The sequence below is a fragment of the Canis lupus genome, chromosome 11, assembly GCF_003254725.2.
Source record: "Canis lupus dingo isolate Sandy chromosome 11, ASM325472v2, whole genome shotgun sequence".
Lineage (NCBI taxonomy): Eukaryota > Metazoa > Chordata > Mammalia > Carnivora > Canidae > Canis > Canis lupus.
The window spans coordinates 20,639,816-20,663,315 of record NC_064253.1 but is presented as its reverse complement, the minus strand read 5'-3'; the positions used below and the strand labels follow the sequence as shown (position 1 = coordinate 20,663,315).

The 23,500-nt window shown below is 38.0% G+C and overlaps 1 protein-coding gene and 1 pseudogene across 3 annotated transcripts in view; one reads left to right on the top strand and one right to left on the bottom strand.

Moving 5' to 3' along the window:
- Nucleotides 1-23,500, bottom strand: part of HSPA4 (heat shock protein family A (Hsp70) member 4) — a 71,016-nt gene that overhangs the window by 17,180 nt on the left and 30,336 nt on the right. For all 3 annotated transcript variants that reach the window (XM_025433105.3, XM_049116070.1, XM_025433106.3), the window contains exons 2-8: nt 18,081-18,138; nt 15,754-15,894; nt 13,360-13,482; nt 11,551-11,650; nt 10,761-10,894; nt 8,548-8,792; nt 489-565 (exon numbers count right to left, since the gene is read on the bottom strand). In XM_025433105.3, coding sequence (XP_025288890.1) covers nt 489-565; nt 8,548-8,792; nt 10,761-10,894; nt 11,551-11,650; nt 13,360-13,482; nt 15,754-15,894; nt 18,081-18,138 — 878 coding nt within the window. The remainder of the gene's footprint in view (nt 1-488; nt 566-8,547; nt 8,793-10,760; nt 10,895-11,550; nt 11,651-13,359; nt 13,483-15,753; nt 15,895-18,080; nt 18,139-23,500) is intronic.
- LOC112650378 (RNA-binding protein with serine-rich domain 1-like) lies at nt 19,924-20,906 on the top strand (annotated as a pseudogene).

The window sequence follows — 23,500 nt, the reverse complement described above, 5'->3', positions numbered from 1 at the left end:
TGAACTCCCAAGTAAAAGTATGCTGATGGTTTTAGGAAAATTAGTGACACGTTCCTAAATCAAACTTCAACTTTTAGCTAGAAGGAAAATTAAAGCATCCTGTTAAAATAACTGTGGTTATCACATCCTCCCTTGGCTGTATTTCTCAGTCAGCAAAAGATTCACAGAAAAGCATGTACAACTACTACAGGCAGCAATGCAAAAGACAATTTTTACCACTATGAAATAAATGAGATGTTTATATTCATCTTTGAATCCAAATTAGCTTTCTTGAGAAAAGTATTAGATTTCCCTGGACACCATTATCAAAAGGGGTGGGGCTGGGGGTGCTCCAGAGGAAAGACAGACATAAAAAGAAACTTAATATAGCAATGAAGTAGTAGTTTATACAAGGAAAATTTGTATACCTTAAAAAAAAAAAAAGTAATAAACAACATGTTCCAAAGAGCCTTGATTATAACAAACAATTCAGTCACAGTAGGACTTACTGGCTTGTTCCAAAACACTACGAAGTGGTGGCTCCACTCTGGCTAAGAGATCATCACACATCTCCAGAAATTTGCCCCTATGAAAAACACAGCAATAGATTTAAATCACATTCCACTTTTAAGTGGGGGAATAAATAGCTATAATCAAAAAGGCAGATAAAAGTATTGGCAAGGATGTAGAGAAACTGGATGCCTCGTACATTCCTGGTAAGAATATAAAATGGCGTGGCCACTTTGGAAAAGAACTTGGCAATTCCTCAAAATGTTAAACATAGTGTTACCATATGACCCAGTGACTGCACTCTAGGTATATAACCAAAAGTGAAAACGTATGTCTACACAAAAACTTCCACATAAATGTTCTTCATAGCAGCATTACTTACAACAGCCAAAAAAGTGGGAAAAAATCCTAACGTCCATCAAATAACATTCAGGAATAAAAAGGAATAAATACATTAAGAGAAACTGATAAATGTTAAAACATGGATAAACTTTTTAAAAATTGTGCAAGGTGAAAGCAGTCAATCAAAAAAAAGAACATATATTATATGACTCCATTTATATGAAATATTCAGAAGAAGTAAATTCCAAGAGACAAAAAGTAGATTAATGGCTACCTAGGGCTGGAGGAGGAACAACAGATGATGAAGAGATAGTTCATGACATAATTTCTTCTTTTCCTTTTTTTTTTTTCTTTAAATACATTCTATTTTTTGTATCAGTTTTAGGTTTACGGAGAAATAAAGTACAGAGAATTCTCACAAACCCCTCACTTTCAGCCCTCCCCAGTTCCCCTACTAACATCTTACATTACTATGATAACATTTCTAACTGATGAGCCAATACAAGCATGTGACAGTATATATTAGAGTTCTATAGGTTTTGACAAATGTATGTTGATAAGTATCCAGCTTGATAGTTATCACATGGAAGAGTTTCAGTGCCCTAAAAATCCTGTGCTTTACCTATTCATCCCTCACTTCCCCTGAACCCCTGGCTAACCACTGATGTTTTCACAGTCTCCATAGATCTGTCTTTTCCAGAATCTTTTATCATTGAAATCAAACAGTATATCACCTTTCAAAGTGGCTTATTTTGCTTAGAAGTATGTATTTGGGGGTCCTCCAAGTCTTTTTATACCTTGATAACTCATTCAGGGTTTCTTTATGAGATGATGAAAATATGCTATAATTGGGTTGTGGTGATGGTTGCCCAATTTTGTGAATATACTAAAAACCACTGATGAGACACTTTAGAAATGTGATTCTTATGAATTATATCACTGAGGTACAAAATGTACACACCAGAATGGCAAAAATTTAAGACCACTTATACCAATATTGGTGAGGATTCAACAACTGCAACTCCTACCTGTTGGTGAGAGTTTAAAATGAGTTTTCCCTATTAGCAAAAAAAAAAAAAAAAAAAAAACTGGAAAAAGCCAGCGTCCATCAGGAGGGGAAAACATTAAATGTACAATGACACAACTACTCAGCAATACATAAGAAAGAATAAATAAAAGATTAAACTAAATGAATCAAATTTTATGCTGAGCAAAAGAAGCTTTACCCAAGACTGACTACACACTGTATGGCTACTTTTCTAGATGTCCAGAACAGGCAATTTTCATCTCCAATCCCTTAAGATAAAAAGTTCCCATCAGCAGCTACCCCTGGGCATGAAGACCTGGGGAAACATTTCCGGACATGATGGTCTGTCTCCTGAGACAACTGGCCAGTTGTCAAAATTCAGCAAAGGACCACTTCAAGCTTCAGTATGTCATGATATAAAAATAAAACAAAAAAACATAAAACAGTGAGTTCTGATTAATATGCAAGCTTTAGAATCTGGAGAGAAGTATACAGATGGATGTCTGCAATTTATTTTGAGGTGTATCAAAAAATAAAACTGGTGGGATGGATAAATAAACACAGGATGGAGAAATGAACAGGTATGTGATTAAACAGGTAGAATTAACGTTATAAATACAACCAATGGCATGATGAGGATGTTCACTAAAAAATTATTTTGCTGCAGATTTGAAAATGTCCATCATACAAAAACAAATAGACTCCTGCAGAGAAGAGCCTAGAAATTGCCTATGGCAATAGCAGTCATAAAGGCTTTTAAGTTGTTTAGAAAAATAATTCCCATAACTATAAAATTCACCTATTGTGTTTCTGCCTCTGTCTCCCATGAATAAATCTAAAAAATAATTAAAAAATAAAATTCACCTATTTAAAATATATAATTAAATGGCTTTTAATATATTCAGAGCTGTACAACCATCATCACAATTTTAAAACACTTCCATCACCATTAACCATTATTCCCTCACCTACCCCTCAGCCCTAGGCAACCACTCATGCTGGACATCCCATATAAATGGAATCATACAAAATGTATACTTTGTAACTGGTTTCTTTCATCTGGCATAAAATTTTCAAGGTTCATCCATGTTATAGCATGTATCTGTACAACATTGTTTTAACTTCCAAGTAATATTTCTTTGTATAAACATATCACATTTTGCTTATTCATTTTAGTAGTTAATGGACACTGGGGTTGTTTTGTTTTCTTTCTTTCTTTCTTTCTTTCTTTCTTTCTTTCTTTCCTTTTTTTGCTATTATGAGTAGCACTGCTATGACCATTTGTTTAAGAATTTTTTGCATATACATGCTTTATTAATCTGGAGTGTATACCAAGGAAATGAATTGCTGTATCATATGGTAAATCTAGGTTTAACAGATTTCAAGGGATTGCCACCTAGTTTTAAAAATGGGTGCACCATTTTAGACTGCCACCAGCAGTGTATGAGGATTTCTCCACATCCTCTTCAAGGCTATTGACAATAGGAATCCTGGTGGGTGTGAACTGTTGTCTCATTGTGGTTTTTTTTTTTTTTTTAATAATTTTTTTTAAAGATTTATTTATTTATTCAGAGAGAGCGAAAGCGAGGCAGACACACAGGCAGAGAGAGAAGCAGGCTCCATGCAGGGAGCCCGACGTGGGACTCGATCCCGGGTCTCCAGGATCACACCCCGGGCTGCAGGCGGCGCTAAACCGCTGCGCCACAGGGGCTGCCCTCTCATTGTGGTTTTGATTTTGCATTTCCCCGAAGGCTAATGATGTTGAGCATCTTCTCCTGCCCTTTCTAGACGTTTCTTTTTTTTTTTTTTTAAGATCTTATTTATTTATTCATGAGAGACAGAAAGAGGCAGAGACACAGGCAGAGACAGAAGCAGGCTCCACATAGGGAGCCCGATGTGGGACTTGATCCCAGGACTCCAGGATAACGTCCTGGGCCCAAGGCAGATGCTCAACCGCTGACCCACCCAGGCATCCCACTAGCCATTTCTTTATCTACTTTGGAGAAGTATCTATTGAGATCCTCTGCCCAATTTTTAATTAGGTTGTAATTTTTTATCCAATTATAATTGTCTCTACATATTCTATATACAAATAGTATAGTTTTTTCATCTCTTCATATCCTGTCAGAAAAATACACAAAGCAACTAGGATAGCAAAACCAAAACCCCATTAACACCTACAACAAAAAGAAATAACAGTATCCCCCACAAATCCTAAAATACAAATGAGAAAAACTACCAACAACATACAACTCCTCTACAAAGTATCAGTATCTGTGCAAAAGCCGAAGAAAACAGGATATATAATAGACCTGAAAAAATAATGGATCTGAAAAAATAAACCAAAACTCAACAGGCCAAAATGAAAACAGCAGGTAAAATGAGGAGGCACTGGCACACTCCAAAGCAAAGGAATATAAAAAAGGTCCTCAATACGGTACAACATTAAGAACCAGGGTGAACAGGAACCAATAAACTTTACAGTAACCAAGTTAAAGTTTCCTTCAAGGAAAAAGAGCCACAATAAGGAAAAACTGCTGATAAAATCCAAACCAAAGGGTAGCCCAGGTGGCTCAGCAGTTTAGTGCCACCTTCAGCCCAGGGCCTGATCCTGGAGACCCGGGATCAAGTCCCATATCAGGCTCTCCGCATGGAGCCTGCTTCTCCCTCTGCCTGGGTCTCTGCCTCTGTGTCTCTCATGAATAAATAAATAAAATCTTTAAAAAAAAAAAAAGAACACATTGGAGACAAAGAATAAAGAAAAAAAGATGGAAGCCACATCTTTGAAATATTTCATAAAAACAAAAGAGGGCACTGTGGAGCAATGAAATAAAAAAAACTCTAAAATGACACTGCCCTTCTGAAAGTTCACAGGAATACTTAAAAAGAGAGAGAGAGAGTGAGAGTGTGCCTGAGTGGTTCAGTCTACTGAACGTCTGGTTCTTGGTTTCAGCTCAGGTCACAATCTCAGGTTTGGTTGTTTGTTTGTTTTTTTAATATTTTATTTATTTATTCACGAGGGGGGGGGCGGGGAGACACAGGCAGAGGGAGAAGCGGGCTCCATATGGGGACCCCAACGTGGGACTTGATCCCTGGTCTCCAGGATCATGCTGTAGGCAAAGCAGTGCTAAACCGCTGAGCCACCCGGGCTGCCCACAATTTCAGGGTTTTTAGATAGAGCAAGCCCCTTGTCTGCTCTGCTCAGGGGGGAGTCCGCTTGAAAATTCTTGCCCTGCCTCTGCCTCTCTCTGAACTGGAACTCTCGTGCACGTACTCTCTTATAAATAAATCTTTAAAAAAAAAAAAAAGTTCAGGGATCCCTGGGTGGCGCAGCGGTTTGGCGCCTGCCTTTGGCCCAGGGCACGATCCTGGAGACCCGGGATCGAATGCCACGTCAGGCTCCCGGTGCATGGAGCCTGCTTCTCCCTCTGCCTGTGTCTCTGCCTCTCTCTCTCTCTGACTATCATAAATAAATTTTAAAAAGTTCAGGAACACTGACTTCACATAAAAATGAGACTAGGCAAAAAAAAAAAAAAAAAAAAAGGAGACTAGGCAGGGGCACCTAGCTGGCTCAGTCAGTAGACCATGTGTCTCTTGATCCTGAGGTCATGAGTTCAAGCCCCACTTTGGGGGAAGAGTTTACTTTAAAAACAAACAAACAAACAAACATCAGATTAAGTAAATCCACTGAGATAGACAGTAGACTGGTAATTGCTTAGGGTTAGTGTGGGAGGAACGGAGATGACTGCTAATGGATAAACATTTCTAAAACTAGTTCATGGTCCTTGTTGCACAACTTTGTGAATATATTGAAACCACTGAATTGTACACTTTAAAGTTTGATAAATGTAATGGTATATGAATTGTACAACGAATAAATGATACAAAATGAAAGAGCAACAAACAGAATTAGAAAAACTAAGAATAAGAAATAAAAGAACAGAGGAGCCTGCGTGGTTCAGTCCATTAAGCATCTGCCTTCAGCTCAGGTCATGATCCCAGGGTCCTGGGATGGAGCCCAGTATCAGGCTCCCCTTTTGCAGCACTTAGCCTTCCTCTCCCCTCTGCCTCTTCACATCCCCTGCTTGTGCTCCCTCGCTCTTTCTCTCAAATAAATAAAATCTCAAAAAAAAAAGAAAAGAATGTCAAAAATGAAAAATAACATAGAAATAACACAAAGACAAATACTCCGAATAGTGACATAACGGGATGAATGGAAAGAGAATGGCAAATATAGATTATAGGCAAGAAAGATCCAACATACTCATATAAGATTTCTGGAAGAATGAAATCAAAGCACAAGAAACGAAGAAGTACTGAACGATGTAATTCAAGAAAACTTCCTTGATATTTAAATAGCTGTGAAACTGCATACCAAAACGCACACTGCATACCTAGGAAAAAATGATCAAAAACAACCTGCAACAAAGCCAAATTATCCTTGTAAATTAGACTTTCCAGAAAGAAAAACAAAAACTGGGGCATCTAGCAAAAAAATAACTGAAAAAATATATTGTCACAATTAGCAATGCTAAATGCTGAAAGAAGAGTATTACTCCATTTAAGATAATCAAGGAAAGGGTCACCTGGCTGACTCAGTCAGGGAAGTATGTGACTCTTGATCTCAGGGTTGTAATTCTGAGCCCCACATTTTAGGTGTAGAGATTACTTAAAAAATAAAATCTTTAAAAAGAATAAAACAATCAAGGAATGAATATGAGGTAAGGTTATGTTCTAACTGGGTATAAATGTGGAATACATCATCAACATGCAAGAACTTCACACAGTTCACATGTGCCATTTTTTAAAAACCTATTCGGAGATTATCCTTCCAACAACCAAAATGATGGAGAGACATTAACATAAATAAAGCAGTAGTAAATAACAAGCCTGAGCGAAGATGTGGTGAAACTGAAACCCTTATACATTGCTGGTGAGAATGTAAAATGGTCCAAATGCTAGGAAAATAGATTGGCTATTCCTCAAAAAGCTAAACATAGAATTAGCATATGACTCAGCAATTCCACTCCTACACTTACTCCAAAAAGAACAAAAAACAAAATTGTCAAATACTTATTCATGAATTGTCATAGAAGCACTATTCAAGATATCTAAAAGGTAGAAACAAACCAGGAAAGGATTAAAAAAAAATACGTGATATGATCCATACAAATGGAATATTATTTCCCATAAAAAGCAAAAAAGTACTAATACACGTTACAATGTGAATGAACCTAGAAAACATTATGGTAAAAGTGAAAGAAGTCAGATACAAAAGAAGCAAACCCCATAGTTACAATTCCATTTATACACAACATTCAGAATACATAAATCCATAAAGAAAAAAGTAGTAGTTGCCAGGTATGATAGGCAAGGGAAGATGGAAAGTAACTGCTTAATAGTTATGAGGTTTTATTTTAGAGTGTTGAAAACATTTTGTCACTAGATAGAGGTGGTCACTGCACAGCAATGTGAATGTATGAAAAACGCCAGAGTTGTCCACTTTAAAATGGTATGTGAGGGGATCCCTGGGTGGCTCAGCGGTTGAGCACCTGCCTTTGGCCCAGGGCGAGATCCTGGAGACCCGGGATCGAGTCCTGCGTCGGGCTCCCTGCATGGAGCCTGCTTCTCCTTCTGCCTGTGTCTTTGCTCTCTCTCTATTATGAATAAATAAATAAATCTTTAAAAAAAAATGGTATGTGAAATTTACCTCAAAAAAAGTTAATCAGAAGTCTACTATGTCAGAAATAACCCAGTTTTGTTAAAGAAAAAAAAGACTGCTGGTGAGCATTACAGACTACATGAAGACTATAAACTAGGGCCGAGAATATGACAGCCTTGCACTCAATGTACACAAAGTCCAAATGTTTAAAAAAGAACAGCACAAAGGTTAATTGGTTTCAGTTTTTAAAAGGTACAAACTACTTACAAGTGTCTACCTGGCTCTGATTATCACAAAACATTCCACTAACAATTTCTGAGAGAGACACCGGTACTCTCTTGCCCTCTAGTCCCCCTAACACAAAATGAAAACCCTCACTTTCAAGTGTGGAGAGGAAAAGGGACTACAAATATAGTTACCAGGCACAGTAATGTAATTCCAATTCCATCTCAATTTTTTGAGGGTCACTGAGGCCACACTTCCCCAAGCAAGTCACCAATCGTACCTAAATTTCTACCAGTAAAGTTCACATCCTAAAGAACTTATCACTCCCATCATCTAAGGAACTCAAGAGACAACAGTAACATTCTGAGTGTTTCTAAGGATAGCCGTGAAATGTCAATTACCCAGAATTCTTGCAGCAGTGTACAAAAAGAGCTGTTGCTCACACGTGACCCTGAACTATGCAAGAACACCAATTTCTCAATCAATGACTAAAATCAAATTCAGTATTATTCAGCATTAAAGCAACTTGCCCTGATTTTTTGAAAACCAGTAACTCACATATAATGCACACACCTGTCAACTTAGTGGAATAATCAGAACAAAAAATTAGTCTACATTATTAGGATAATCAAACCCAAACTTTACGTAAAAAGCCAAATCCTGAATGGTCTCTAATTTTTACCTACAGAACAGAAATTATCTTATAGCAAGCATGGTAATTTCAACATTTAACTAAATAAATGCTAATAGAAGTAAACAAAAATCACAGTTCAGTTTAACATCAAAATATTGATCTGGTTACCTATTCATAGTCCCAGATACATCAACATCATTCATAAAACATTCGATGCTCAAAGGGAGGTCTGAAGCATTTGCACTCATCAATTTCTTGAGTTTCTCACACTCCTGAGACAGTCGTAATAATGCACGGATTTTGGACTTTATGTCTAGCTTGTATTTCTTCCCAAATTCTTCACAGAAGTGATTTACTAAAACCTCATCAAATTTTCTGCCTCCCAGTGTCGTGTCAAATGCAGTGGCCAGAACCTTAGGAAAAAAGATAATTAATTCAAAAATAAACCAATTTAAAATTTTATCATGATATATATTTAACTGGTAAATTACAAGAGGGCACATTAAGGTTGAGACAAAGCAATATGCACCCGTCATTTAATCACTATAAAATGAGACACTGTAATCCTCAATTTACAGATGATGTTACAGGCCCAGACAGATCAGAGATAATCTGCAGGTCACAAAGCTAATAAATGGCAGAACTTCAATTCAAAACCTAATCCTCTCAATTCCAAAATCCAAGCCCTTTCTACTACACCCATCTGACTGCAAACTAAAATTACATATCCAAAGTCAAATGCATGAACAGGTCATTACACAATTCTGGTCTTATTACTGTCACAAAACTATGAATAATACCAAAGGCCTACCTCAGTGCAGTTTACTAGCACCAAAGATGCTAAAGGATTAATTCACAACAACTTGTAGAAGTCTCATTAGCTTTGATTATCCATTACCCAAATCTTTTACAGATTAGGAGCAAACCAGATCTAATCCAATTCAATAATAGAAAGTAGGCTAAATAAACGATTACATCCTTATGAAAAAATAAAATCAATAAAAAACAATCTCTTCAAAGATGTTAAATGTCGTGGGGAAATCTTCTTAATATGTTCAGTGAAGAAAACGGACACAGAACTAATTTTGTTTTCTTCAAAAGACTAAAATGAAATACAGCATATCCTGTTCATGGTAATAAGACTGTGACTGATTTTTCTACCCCAGCTTGGGGGTTGGGGAGGGGGGTTTCCATAATGAGTATTTTTAGAATTAAATTTTAATTATAATCGCAAAACTGACAGGTGACAGGACATAATAAAGGACAATTTTGGTGAGGAAATAAAAGGCAACTAATCACTGACACACACCACTTTGACCCAAAATCAAAGCTAAATTATGGCCAATAGCTTCCGTTTAAAAAGGTCAAAGTATACAATGGACTTTAGAAATAAAGCGATTAGTGATTATAAAGTTCAAGTACTAAGAATTATACTTGGTCCACATTTACAACTGTAAAAACCATGTAACTGTTATTTCCCAACCATCCCAAAGATTTTTCCTTTTATTAAAAAAGAAAAAACCCTAGAAACAATATAAATCAGAACACAAAATGAAACCAAGTCTAGTTTTCAAAATAAGACTGTAACAAATAGGGTCTCAAAATGCCCTCTGAACCTAATGAATACTTACTGTGAGACAGATAGATCCTCCCCACCAATCCACAAATTTCAAGGAGAAAGGCAACTGAGGCCTTTGCCACAAAGAAGTCTGATATTCAACCCTAATAACTAAAGCAAACAACTCAAAAACACATTGATTCTTAAGCAAATTCTAGATTAAATCAGCTAGAGAACTGATTTTATATCCCATTGTGGAACTAGTATATGCCAGCAAATTCAAATGCAACCATGTTCATTCTCTGGCCTTCCTTGCCTTTTGCACGCCTAAGACTTCTCTTTATAGAAAGCTCCATTCTCCAGAGCTCTACGATTTCCAAGAATATAGAAAGAATATCACTCCCAGTCTGGGAGTGATTATTTCTGGCTGTCCAAGTTTTAGTCCGCACACTCTTTTCCCATAACACTCAAAACCTTAAGATTAAGCACAGAATACCTTTGTCATCCCTTCAATCCTCAGTGTAAAAAAATATACAAAGGGACTTCCTGTTAAAGCATCCTCATAAGCCTACAGAGTAAGCATTATTTTCTACACATTACAGATTAGAAAAATAAGGATCAGAAATCTTTAGAGCTTTCTCAAGGTCTATACTTTTTGCTTCATGTCAACTCTTAATGAATTACAACTTCTACTCTACCTCTACATAGTTTAGTTTACCAAGCTTCCATTAATGCAACAAAATTCTCTATTATTTCAACTATCTCCATAAATTCCTAATTACCATACAGTTGCAATATAGTTCTCCAGAAATAATATACTTACTTTAAGTTTTCCTCTATTAAACGCACATACAGAAACTTGATAAGAAGAATGCCCCATGTCTACAAAAACTACATTTCTTGGTTTCTCTTCTAGGGCAGGAAGATCTTGCTTATAGATTCCATATGCAAGAGCAACTACATAAGAAAAAAATTAAATTCAATGTAATATTATCATTTAAATAGTACATTTAAAAGTCACTTTAAGTAAAAAAAATATATATATAGTGAATAGGACTACATCATATGCTGTTTTGGAAAAATCAAATTCTCCATATGCTTTGCATAATTTATTCATGAGGAACATTAACTACAAAGAATCAAAGACTGACATTCACTTAGACCTCCTTAACATTTCCAATTTTCAATTCCAATGACCTGGGCTGGGCTATTTTCCCCCACCACTTCCCCCACTTTTCCAAAAATATTTTCCAGGATTTCTTCTAATTTATGCCACCTCAACATTCCTACCTATCTCTCCCTGAGATGTTTCTTTACACCCCATTACAGTGGTGGAAAAAAAGGCCAATCTTTAAAACAACACACTGCTCTCGACACACAGTAACTGTGTTACTTTCCAAACAAGCATGTGATTACATACCAAAGTAAGTGCTATGTGGATAAAGAAAAAGCACTGGTCAGATGAATTCTTTATGAGTGACACAATATCCAAAAGTACTATGGCACATATGTGTAAGTGCTGCAAGCAAAATAAAGAACAAGAAACCCCATAGTTTTAAGACTGCAAAACCTTCAAGATTTAGCAAGTCACAGATGCTAACAACCCCTGTTACCTGCAGTTGTTTCATTCATTAATCGCAGGCAATTAAGACCAGCAATTTGTGTCGCATCCATCACTGATCGTCTTTCTGCATCAGTATAGAAACAAGGAACCTACAAAAAAATTTGAAAGTTTACTATATTAGGGAGTCCTCATTTAAAACATATCTGCCAAAAAACAGCAAAATCCAGAAATGTCTTCAAATACCTACAGCAATTTATTCCGCATACAATCAAGGAAGTATTTCAAATAAATAAAGAAATGTTAGAATATTCAGTAAAGAGCATTGGAATGGATGAAAGAGAAAAATTATGAGGTTGCATCCCTACTGCACACCTCATACCAAAATAGATTTCAAATCAAAGATTTAACAGTTTAAAAAAAAAAAAAATGAGCACCAGAAGGAAAGGCAGTCTTTACCATCAGAGTAGGAAAAAATTCTCTAAATGTAACACAAAACAGAGAAGAGGAAAAAAAGGGGAGAAAAGATTAATACATTTGAATAGCAACATTAACAGGACAGATGGCAGCTACACTTGTGTTAAACAAGCGTAAAGTACAAACTTGTCAAATCACTAAGATGTACACCTGAAACTAATGTAACATTGTATGTCAACTATGAACAAAACAATTTTTAATCGATTAATATATTTGACTCGGACACCTGGGTGGCTCAGAGGTTGGGCGTCTGCCTTCAGCTCAGGTCGTGATCCTGAGGTCCCAGGATCGAGTCCCACATCAGACTCCCCACACAGGGAGCCTGCTTCTCCCTCTGCCTATGTCTCTGCCCCTCTCTCTCTCTCTCTCTCTCTCTCTCTCTGTCTCTGTCTCTCATGAATAAATAAATAAAATATAAAAATAATACTAATAATAAATTTCACTCATAAAAATTCTAATGACTAAATGGGGAAAAATATTTGCAACTCATATCATAAAATGATAGAGCTTATCTCTTTTTTATGAAGAACTACAGATCAAAATGTACACCATAAACTCAAAATGAGCAAAGAATAGGAATGTCTTATGTAGAAAAGGAAATAAAGAAACCTTAAATTTAAAAATGTTCAACTTCAAAAAAAATAAAAAATTAAAAAATTAAAATGTTCAACTTCACCTAAAGAGTAAACATTAAAATCGCATACACTTTGATAGCATTATTCAACTATTACAGAACTAGCTAACACCTCAATAAGTTGTGATGAGGCTGTTGTCCAACAAGTCCTCTTATACTCTGCAGGGAGAAGTGTGATTACAAATTCTTTAAAGGACAATTAAACAGCTGCTGTTATAATTACAAATACACATATTCTTTGTCCTAGCAGTTGTACATCTAGGAATTTAGCCTAAAATCCTACAAACTTAACACATAAGAGCAAAATCTTATCATCAAGTTCATTGACTACAATAAATTTTTAAAATTTATTTATAATTAAAAAAAAAAACCTGGAGGGGCACCTGGGTGGCTCAGTCAGTTAAGCATTAGACTCTTGACTTCAGCTCAGGTCATGATCTCAAGAATCAGGGACCCCTGGATGGCTCAGCGGTTTAGAGCCTGCCTTTGGCCCAGGGCGTGGTCCTGAAGTCCTGGGGTCGAGTCCCACAACGGGCTCCCTGCATGGAGCCTGCTTCTCTGTCTGCCTGTGTCTTTGCCTTTCTCTCTCTCTCTCTCTCTCTCTCTCTCTCTCTCTCTTTCTCTCTCTCTCAAGCCTGCTTCTCTGTCTGCCTGTGTCTTTGCCTCTCTCTCTCTCTCTCTCTCCCCTTGTCTCTCATGAATAAACAAAATGTTAAAAAAAAAAAAAAAAAAAAAAGGAATCAAACTCACCGAAACAACACAGTCCACAACAGGCTTCTTGAGAACACTTTCTGCTGTCTCCTTCAGTTTGGACAAAAGCATGGCTGTCACTTGCTCCGTAGTAAAATTTCGCTCTTCCTCCATATATTTGACCTGCAATAAAACATAAGGATCTGGGCTTATTCCAGCTTTTCATGACCTAAAAGCCTGAAATAAGCAATGTCTAACACATCATCAACGGAACATTATCTTAAGAAGGAACTGAAGAACACTAGTTTGAGAAGCAAAAACAACTTGAAGGTCACTTTTAGCTTTTTAACATGTTTAGCAAACATTAATACTCCAGATAAGGACCATTATGTAAACAGTATGTTGTGACCACCAACAAAACCTGAGACCATTACCGTGCAAAAGCAAACTGATGTAGCTCACCATGGCCCACACTGTACCTCCATAAAGGGGTTTGGTGGCGGACATTCTACCATCTGGAATACTATGTGTTTTAGTTCATTTACCGTGTTGACTTTAAGATCATTTCTGAAATTAGGATCCAATCTAACCTGAGGTCATAGTTTATTTCCTGTTATAGGCCAAGACAGGACAAACTTGACCCAATAAATACTTGAATTAAAGGATAAATGAGGGATCCCTGGTGGCGCAGCGGTTTGGCACCTGCCTTTGGCCCAGGGCGCGATCCTGGAGACCCGGGATCGAATCCCCCATCGGGCTCCCGGTGCATGGAGCCTGCTTCTCCCTCTGCCTATGTCTCTGCCTCTCTCTCCCTCTCTGTGTGACTATCATAAATAAATAAAAATTAGAAATAAATAAATAAATAAAATAAAGGATAAATGAATAATGATTCAAGATAAACTACCCTGCATAAAGTATGCAACTTCAATAAGGGCTACAAACTTTAAATGCTGAAAAACTGACTAGGACAAGCCCCAGCCCACATGCCCATAGTCCCCAAATACAACCCATCCCTGAAAACATTTACTCTCTTCTTTCCGCTGCTGCTCCAGGTGACCTAAACACTATTTTCTCCTCCACTCTTAGCTCCCCAGCCCAAACATAATTTACTCTGATTCAGAATCTAGTAGTCTCTTACTTTACTGCATGATAAAGATGGGAAAGCACCCCTCCCCAGGAGTCTCTTCTTCCCTATCTGCTGGTCTATTCATCCACTCCTATACTTGGATGCACTTGTTCCCGAGTCTTCTCCCTAGTCTCTTCCTCTTTTGGCTCTTGCAATGCTTATGACTAAATCTGACAATACCTAATCCTATTTCTTTCCTATTAGTATTCTCCATTTACTCACCTCTTTTTTCTCCCTGCTTCCCTCCCCTGTACTCCAGATTTATCTATTACCAGCCATTCAAACTGTTCTGATGACTGCCACAAATAATCTAAGTAAACCCAGTGATCATTCTTCAGTTATCAAAATTCTTCACTTCTAAATTCAACTGTGTTCTCAGCTACAACAGGACAACTCACTACCTTCTTCTCCCAAGTCTCATCATTTATTGCATTCTGAGCCTATTTCCACGATCCTAACTTCCCCAACTGCAATGTCTCAAACACCAAATCTCCCCTTGCTAAACTCACTTGCCTCTTTTGTATTATCAATTCACTGTATGCTTCACAAACTCTTCTAGATGTCCCAGAGATATCAAAGACTAAACTCCCTTTTCTCAAAAGAATACCTCTTTCCAATCTAAAAAGTCCTATTGTCAAGAGTATTGTCAAGAGTATGACCATACACCTGGTTAGTGACTTTATTTTTTTTAAGACTTATTTTCTTTTTAAAATTTTATTTATTTATTCATGATAGACATAGAAAGAGAGGCAGAGAAACAGGCAGAGGGAGAAGCAGAGGCTCCATGCCGGGATCCCTGGTTAGTGACTTTAAAGTGTTCAGTTATTTGTTTGGTATTCCAGAAGTGTTCACTAAAGTCACACCAGAAAGACTGCTCCATCAGTAAACAATACAAGCAGCAATGGCAACGTTAACTTCAAATCACCACTACCCATCTGTCCAACTCATATTAATAGTGCAACCTTTCATTTCCAATTAAAATTCAGATTATGTGGGATGCCTGGATGGCTCAGTGGTGAAGCGTCTGCCTTTGGCCCAGGGCATGATCAAGTCCGGCATCAGGCTCCCTGCATGGAGCCTCCTCTCTCTGCCTAAGTCTGTGCATCTCTTTCTCTCTGTGTCTCTAATGAATAAATAAGTAAAATCTTAAAAAAAAAAAAAAATTCAGATTATTCAAAAACACCAAAGGGTCTTTCCTACCAAAACCTTCTCCTAAACATTTATAAACATTTTCATTCCAACTTGAACTCAGAATGGTACAAACATGTATTGACCTGATATAATAAAACACTGTATTTCAATTACAAGGCATTACTTTGAGATCTTACCTTTATACCTGTTAATCCAGTGGGCAGTTGCACAATATCATAAGCAAGGTTAGATTTTTCTGCTTCCACAAATGGATCAGAGAATGCTCGGCCATGGAATCTTTTAAATCCCTGGACTGTGTTCTTTGCATTGGAAATTACCTAAAAGAAAGAACATCAGAATCAAAGAGTAAAAAGACTAAGAGCAATTAGGGGGAAAAAAAAAAATCAACAATGTCAGAATAAACTAGCATCATTTTAACTTTAACTTCAAGTTTCCTTCTGAGTTTCATTTTCTTCAGCAGTACACCTTTCTGTATAATGCCTGCTCACATGTGAAGTGAGGAACAATGGATTTGTACAGACCACAGTATAAAGGATGGGACCAGAGCCTAGCTTGTCCTACTTCTCCATGAAGACAGGTCATTGAACATGTACAAAGGTAGTCTTCTGTTCTTAAACTTCTAATCAACATTTACATAAAATGAGCTTTAATTTTTAAAAATTACCATAATTTATGATTCAAACTTTCGGAGTCAATTCAGGGCATATCAATTCAGATTCTAGTGAAAGAAACTAAACATATTGGGGAAAAAAGAGGACAGTAAGTACACAAAGATAAATGTAAACAGACAGTAACCAAGTATTATTTACAACAGCAGAAAACTGGAAACAGCCTAGATGGTCAATTAACAGGAGAATGGATAAATAAATGATACACCCATACAATGGTAACATTTTTTTAGAAAGTTGGAAGACAAGTATCTATATGGTATGATCTCACTTTTGCAGCAGGGGAAGCATTTAAATCTGCAGAAAAAGGGATCCCTGGGTGGTGCAGCGGTTTGGCGCCTGCCTTTGGCCCAGGGCACGATCCTGGAGACCCGGGATCGAATCCCACATCGGGCTCCCTGCATGGAGCCTTCTTCTCCCTCTGCCTCTCTCTCTCTCTCTCTCTCTCTCTCTCTGACTATAATAAATTTTTTTAAAAAATTAAAAAAAAAATAAAAATATATCTGCAGAAAAAGTACAAAAGGTTATACATTAAGATACTAATGGTGACTTTGGATAAAGGCAGCAAGTGTAACTTCCAAATTTCTACAGAGCTCCTCTGCATCAGCTATGTTAAAAAGCACTCAGAAGTCTTTTATAAAACAATGAGACCTCCAACATTGGGCCCTACTTTCAGTAGGCTGCCAAACAGAAACTCAGTATCACAGTGACTAATCCTAGAACTAAGTTGCCAGTTTAGTACAAGAACTATTCTCAATAATTAAAGCAAGTTTAAAAAAAAAAAAAAAACTCACTGGTATTTTAGAAGAGAAGACATTTTAAACTAGCTCTGGACATGTTATCTACTGCTTCCTAACAAACCTTTGATTTTTTTTAAAATGAAATTATAAAACACTCAATGTTTAAAAAATTGGCTAAGCACCATTTTCTTAGGCTTTTTTAAAATTTATTTTATTATTATTTTTTAATAATTTCTATACCCAATGTGGGGCTCAAAACTCACAACCCCAAGATCCAAGAGTCACATGTTCTCCCAACTAAACCAGCCAGGTGCCCCTGGACTTTTAAATCATCGGCCCTGCCCAACCCAGAAAAAAAGACCGTTAATTAATTCTTTATGGTGATCCAGAATGAACCATTAAAAGGTCAAATATGCAATTCCTTAATTTTACAAGCTCAGACAACCAAAGCAGCAGAACTCTTGGAGTTTTGCTGCTCTGGTTACTTAGAAACCAACAAATAATGTTAGGTTCCTATTTTATAAAGTAAAAACATTAATGTCAAGTGTGCTTCTACAAGTACGCTTTATTTCCTTGAGCTCCTTGATTAACAAGATCAAATCTACAAACATTAACTCTAAGTATGACTAAGATGAAAACCCAAAGAGACAGACTTTAAGGAACATGTAAAATATACAGGAATAAGCAAGCCTTGCTTAAACAAGTCTGGGCAAAATACATCCCGGTAGTCTTCATTAAAGAAATTATGCCGTTCAAGTTATTTTGTTTTTCAAAGTAGGGTCCATGCCCGGCATGGAGCCCGCCCAATATCAAGCCTGAACTCACAACCCTGAGATCAAAACCTGAGCAGAAATCAATCAAGAGTCAGAAGCCTACCCAACTTAGCCACCAAGGGGGCCCCGTTCATGCTATTTTAAAAAGCTATTTGCTTCTCACTCAAGCACAGGAGACTAAGGATCAGGCCTTTTTCAGCTGTTCACCTAGGAACGGTCATACTAGGCACATAATGGGCACTGAAATACTTACTGAATGGAAAGATGGACAAAGCAGAGAAATAAGTCATTTAGGAAAAAAGGAAACAAAACAAAACTCTACCTGGCTTTTAGCTGCTGCTCCAATTGAACGATTCTTAGGACCAAAAGAAATGCAAGCCCTAGGGGAAAAAAACATTTAAGCATCAAACCTTACTGCATACAACATTACATCCAAGAGGATTACATCACCATAGCAGGCAACCTTTCTGAGTCTTAACTAAAAAGCCACACATTATAAAAGCGCACTGTAAATATTTTATTTTGATCTCTCCATTGAGTAAAACTATCTCTAAGAATGGCTGGCCTCTTAGAATAATGGGAGTCCTGTCATTTAGATGTTGAAGCACAAGTCTGATGTGTTAACCATTAGTCCTAATAAGTTTATCTAAGTGACTAGGTAACAGATTATCTTATATCTATAATAGAATAGAATACTATCTAGCCAACCTCCACTATTCCTTACTCTTCAAGTCTGTTGCTCAAAATCCCAATATGAAATATTGTACCCTCTTACCAATACATCAATTAAATGTTCTTGCTTTCTCAAATAGCTTATAATTTCCCCTAGAGAACAGTCTATAAGCCATGAGAAGAACTCTTATCCTACTATGTATTAGTAAAAAATAATTTTCCTAGAACTAGCTTCCAAGGACTCACAAATTTTTTTTAAAGTTTACTATTTTTTTTTTTTTTAAGTAATCTCTACACCCAACCTGGGGGCTCAAATTCACAATCCCAAGGTCAAGAAATTGCATGCTCTTCCAACTGAGCCAGTCAGGCACCACAAGGACTCACCATTTCCGACAATAAACTTCATTGTCGCTTGTGAACACCACATTCTTCTGTGAACACGTTCTTCCAAATCACCAATTCATACACTACCTGCATGTATTTGCAGTTTCATGCATGTGCAGCTTATTTTAGAAACCTAAGGCTCACAAGTATAACTACTTCAAAATACCATGTTTAAGCTTAGAAAGTCAGTTATATTGGAATTGATGGGTTTTGCTAGCATGGCCTCTATACTTCCCCATAGGTTTTTCATTCTCTCTTTTTTTAAGATCTTTTTAAAATTTTATTTATTTATTCATGAGAGACACAGAAGGAGAGAGAGGCAAAGACACAGACAGAGGGGAAAGCAGGCTCCCCGTGGGGAGTCTTATATGGGATTCAGAATAAATAATCTTTTTTTTTTTTTAAGATTTTATTTATTTATTCAAGAGAGACAGAGAGAGACAGACAGGGAGAGACAGAGACAGAGAAGAGCAGAGACACAAGCAGGGGAGAAGCAGACTCCATGCAGGGAGCCTGATGCGGGAGACTCAATCCCAGGACTCCAGGATCACGCCCTGGGCCAAAGGCAGGCACCAAACCACTGAGCCACCCAGGGATCCCCTTACTTTTAAAATCTACATCTGCCTTAACAGTAATAAGAGCTGCTTTGTAATTCTTGAAAAGCTAAATAAAAGTTTGTCTCGGGTCAAATTACAGCTGACCCTTCAACAAAACTGGTTTGAACTGTGGGGATCCACTTATAACATGGATATTCTGTGATACTCTACTGTAAATGTATTTTCCTTATTATTTTAATAACTTTTTCTCTAGCTTACTTTATTATAAGAATACAATACATAGTAGATACAATATACAAAATGTGTTAAACTGTTTCTGCTATAAGGCTGCCAGTCAACAGCACACTATTAGTAGTTAAGTTTTTGGTTTCCCAAGTCACCCCAACCCCAAAACTGTTCAAGAGTCAATCATATTCATCCTTTTTTGGCTCATACTCACACTACAAACAATTAACTTCTTAGAAAACAATCAAGTGTCACTACTGGAATGGCAATCTTCATATGATATAGCAGGCAAACAAGACCGCAAACAAGGCATAACTCCTGCCAAATATGGGGAAAGTCCACAGTCTTCTTATCCTAAGAAACCAATATCCTATCATTACAAAGCAATTCTTACATTCCTAAAAAGTTCTGTTAACAGTAAGCTTATCACACTAAAAAAAAGAAATGCTTAGCTTTTCCACTTTGCCATCAACTTTACTGTATTTACAGAGAGCTCAAACACCAGAATCAGTATGGGTCTATCCAACTCTCTTCTCTGCCTTTTCTAGCTGTGTGAATTCTGTTACTTAATCTCTAAAATTCTAAAATGGGGAAAATTAGGGCCTCGGCCTTAGCAGTTGAAGAGAGAGGGAGTAGGTCACAAAGGCATGAAGATAGGATCCTCCTCCTACCAAACACAAAAATCACTCTGATGAGAAGTCCAAGGATCATTCTAAATATAAAGGGGCCACCAAGATATAAAGGGGCCACCAAGGAGTGGAGCGAGAAGGATCTTGACAAGGATAAAACTTGGAACAAGGGCAGCACTTCCAGTGGTGGCAGCAGCACCAGGTCCTGATCCAGCTCTACCCCCAACACCAGGACAGGCTCCAGCAGTGATTCAAGGTCCCCCCTTCAGTGTCAAGCTGCTAGGGAAATACAGCACAACCTACAGCTCCAATTCCAGCAGCTTCTCTAGCTCAAGTACTTCTGGGCATTTGCATGACAACAGGCTGCATTCCCATTTCAAATCCAAAACACCCAAAAGAGATGAAAAGAAAAGGAAAAAGCAGAGTCCTTCCGCTAAACCAGCTCAAATGTCTATCAGGAGGCTCACTAGAAATGTGAGCAAGGACCACGTGATGATGATGGTCTCCACCTCTGGGAAAATTACTATGACTCAAATGCCTGTAGAAAGGATGTAACCCCATCTTTCTAAAGGCTATGCATCTGTGGAGTCTGAAAATCCAGATGAAGCCAAGAAGGTGCTAAAGGACATGGACGGAGAACAAATTGATGGCCAGATCACTGCCCACCGCTACCATCACTAGGACACCGCCCCCCCCCCCCCCCCCAGGTAATTCAGCCCTCCCAGGAAAATGCTGCCATCGCCCTCCACATGGCAGGTCCTCTTCTCCCCATGCCCTCCAGGCGATGTCGCTCCAATGGCTGCTGCTGCCACAGTAGCCACTCCAGCTCCAACTTCTGCCAATAAATAGCCACTAGGCCCTATAACTTCTATCTCATCCACTCCAATTTTGTCACTTTCCTAGCCAAAGGAGAATTGGTAAGAAAAAAATTACTTAGGGCAGGCTTTGAAGACAGCAACGGGGACATCTCCTCCAAAAGCAAAGTTCCAGCTGCAGGAGTGTTATTGTGGTTCAGGGCTGCGCCTATAAAGATGCCTTCCAGTTTTCTGGCTAGAAAGCTCCCATATTTTGAGTTCCCGAGAGAGTCAATTTAGTAGCAAAGCCAGCAGGGACAAGCAGGGTAGAAGTGTAGCCCCAACCTGCAGGTATGACTTTCATTTCCACAAATGACCAGGGGCTAGTCTGGTGGCCTGATCATGCCCTTGCTTGTTGGTCTGCAGAGCGTCTCAGGAAAAGGCGGACTTTCATGCAGCTGCTGTTCCTGCCAGCCTGGCCCTGCTCCCCTGGCCCTGTCCTTTCCCAGCCTCTAGGGTCAAACACCCCGTGTAAGTTACCGAAAATGGTTCTATTTTTACATGTACTCATGCACACACACCCACATCCCAGGTCTCCCTTTCTCTCTGAAATTGATGAGCAAGTTGAGAGCAAGCTCTGCAGGGTCATCACAGACCCCTCTATCGCAACTCTTGTTCATAGGGATCTTGCAGGCTACCTTGGCAAAACATACACTGCTTTTTTGGCTTTTTAACAGTCAGTATAAATTTTTTGTCTTGAGTCTTATAAACTTCTAGCATTTTAGGTGCTGTTCTGTTGTTTTTTTTTAAAGATGTTATTTATTTACATAAGAGAAAAAGAGAAAGCACAAGTAGAGTGAGGGGTGAGGGAGAAGCAGACTCCCCACTGAGCAGGGAGCCTGATGAGGGGCCTGAACCCAGGACTCCAGATCATGACCTGAGCCGAAGGCAGACCTTTAACTGACTGAGCCACCCAGGTGCCCCAGCACTGTTGTGTTTATACTTTGTCATGTAGGCTGAAAGGATTGTGCTGAATAAACCTGGGAATAGAATGCAGATTGCAAAAAATATATAAAAACATAAAATGGGGAAAATTATAACCCTACCTCATATACCTACTATAAAAATTAAATGTTGTTGATACACCATTTTGGGGGGTGGGATAGGGGCAGAGAGAGGGAGAGAGAAAATCTTAAGCAGGCTCCACACCCAGCACAGAGTGAAGGGTTCCATCTCCCAGCCTTGAGATGACCTGAGCCAAAATAAGAGTCAGACACCTAACCAACTAAGCCACCCAGGTGCTCCATGTTGGTCCACGTTTGAAGGATTTATATCAGAGATCGGCACATCATAAATAATAAAGTACTAGCGATTTTACCATTGTTCCACTGAAATCCTGGTTTAAATTCCACACAAAAATATACTAACTAGTTTGCTATGAAAGTTCTGCTTCACCTTTCCAAACTATTCATTAAAATCCAGTCAGCTAGCTTCAAAATCAACCCATGAAGAATAAAAAGTCCTACTTTCATCCAAAAAGAACTGAATAAGGGTAAATAGTTAAATAGCACAAAACAAAGGGTTTTTAAAAATAAAAGCTCAAAAAAATAAAAATAAAAAAATAAAAAAATAAAAGCTCACACAAAGAAACCTAATATTTAAATGTGAAGAAATCCCAAAAGATTAAGTCAAATATTAGAGCCCATTCTAGAACCTAGTCCAGGGCTTTCTAGTTAGTTTAAGCTCATTGCAGAAAATTAGAAAACAAAAAGTATGACAAAGAAAAGAAACATCTGTAATTCTACAACCACCCGCCCCTGCCCCCACCACGCATGGCCACCATTAGCATTTAAGTAAACACTCCTATACAATGCTAACAGATATAGTTAAGTCGTGATCTAAAAAATCTTCAGTGGCTGATTTATTCCACTAGGATTTTTACAAGCAACAAGTACGGAACAAAATATTTAAAAATTTATCTACTACTCCCCACTCACCAGGAACTTCCAATATCTGCACAGAACCTGCATCCAATCTTTAGCTATGGCAGTGTCTCTTTCATCCAAGCAAGGTCAAGCTCCCACACCTGTTCTTTTGCCAGTGAAGTCTAGCAATCTATACTTGATTTTCCCAAATGCTCAATACTACTATGGTCCAATTTTATAAATGAAGATCTGATTCAAGATCCCTGGGTGGCGCAGCGATTTGGTGCCTGCCTTTGGCCCAGGGCGCGATCCTGGAGACCCGGGATCGAGTCCCACGTCGGGCTCCCGGTGCATGGAGCCTGCTTCTCCCTCTGCCTGTGTCTCTGCCTCTGTGTGTGTGACTATCATAAATAAATAAAAATTAAAAAAAAAAAAAAGATCTGATTCAAGTCATATTAATGTATCCAGAAACATAACTGGTAAATATAAGCATCCAAGATTCAAAATCAGGACTACCAGACTCCAGACCCCATATGTGCCTTTTTTTGTACTGCCA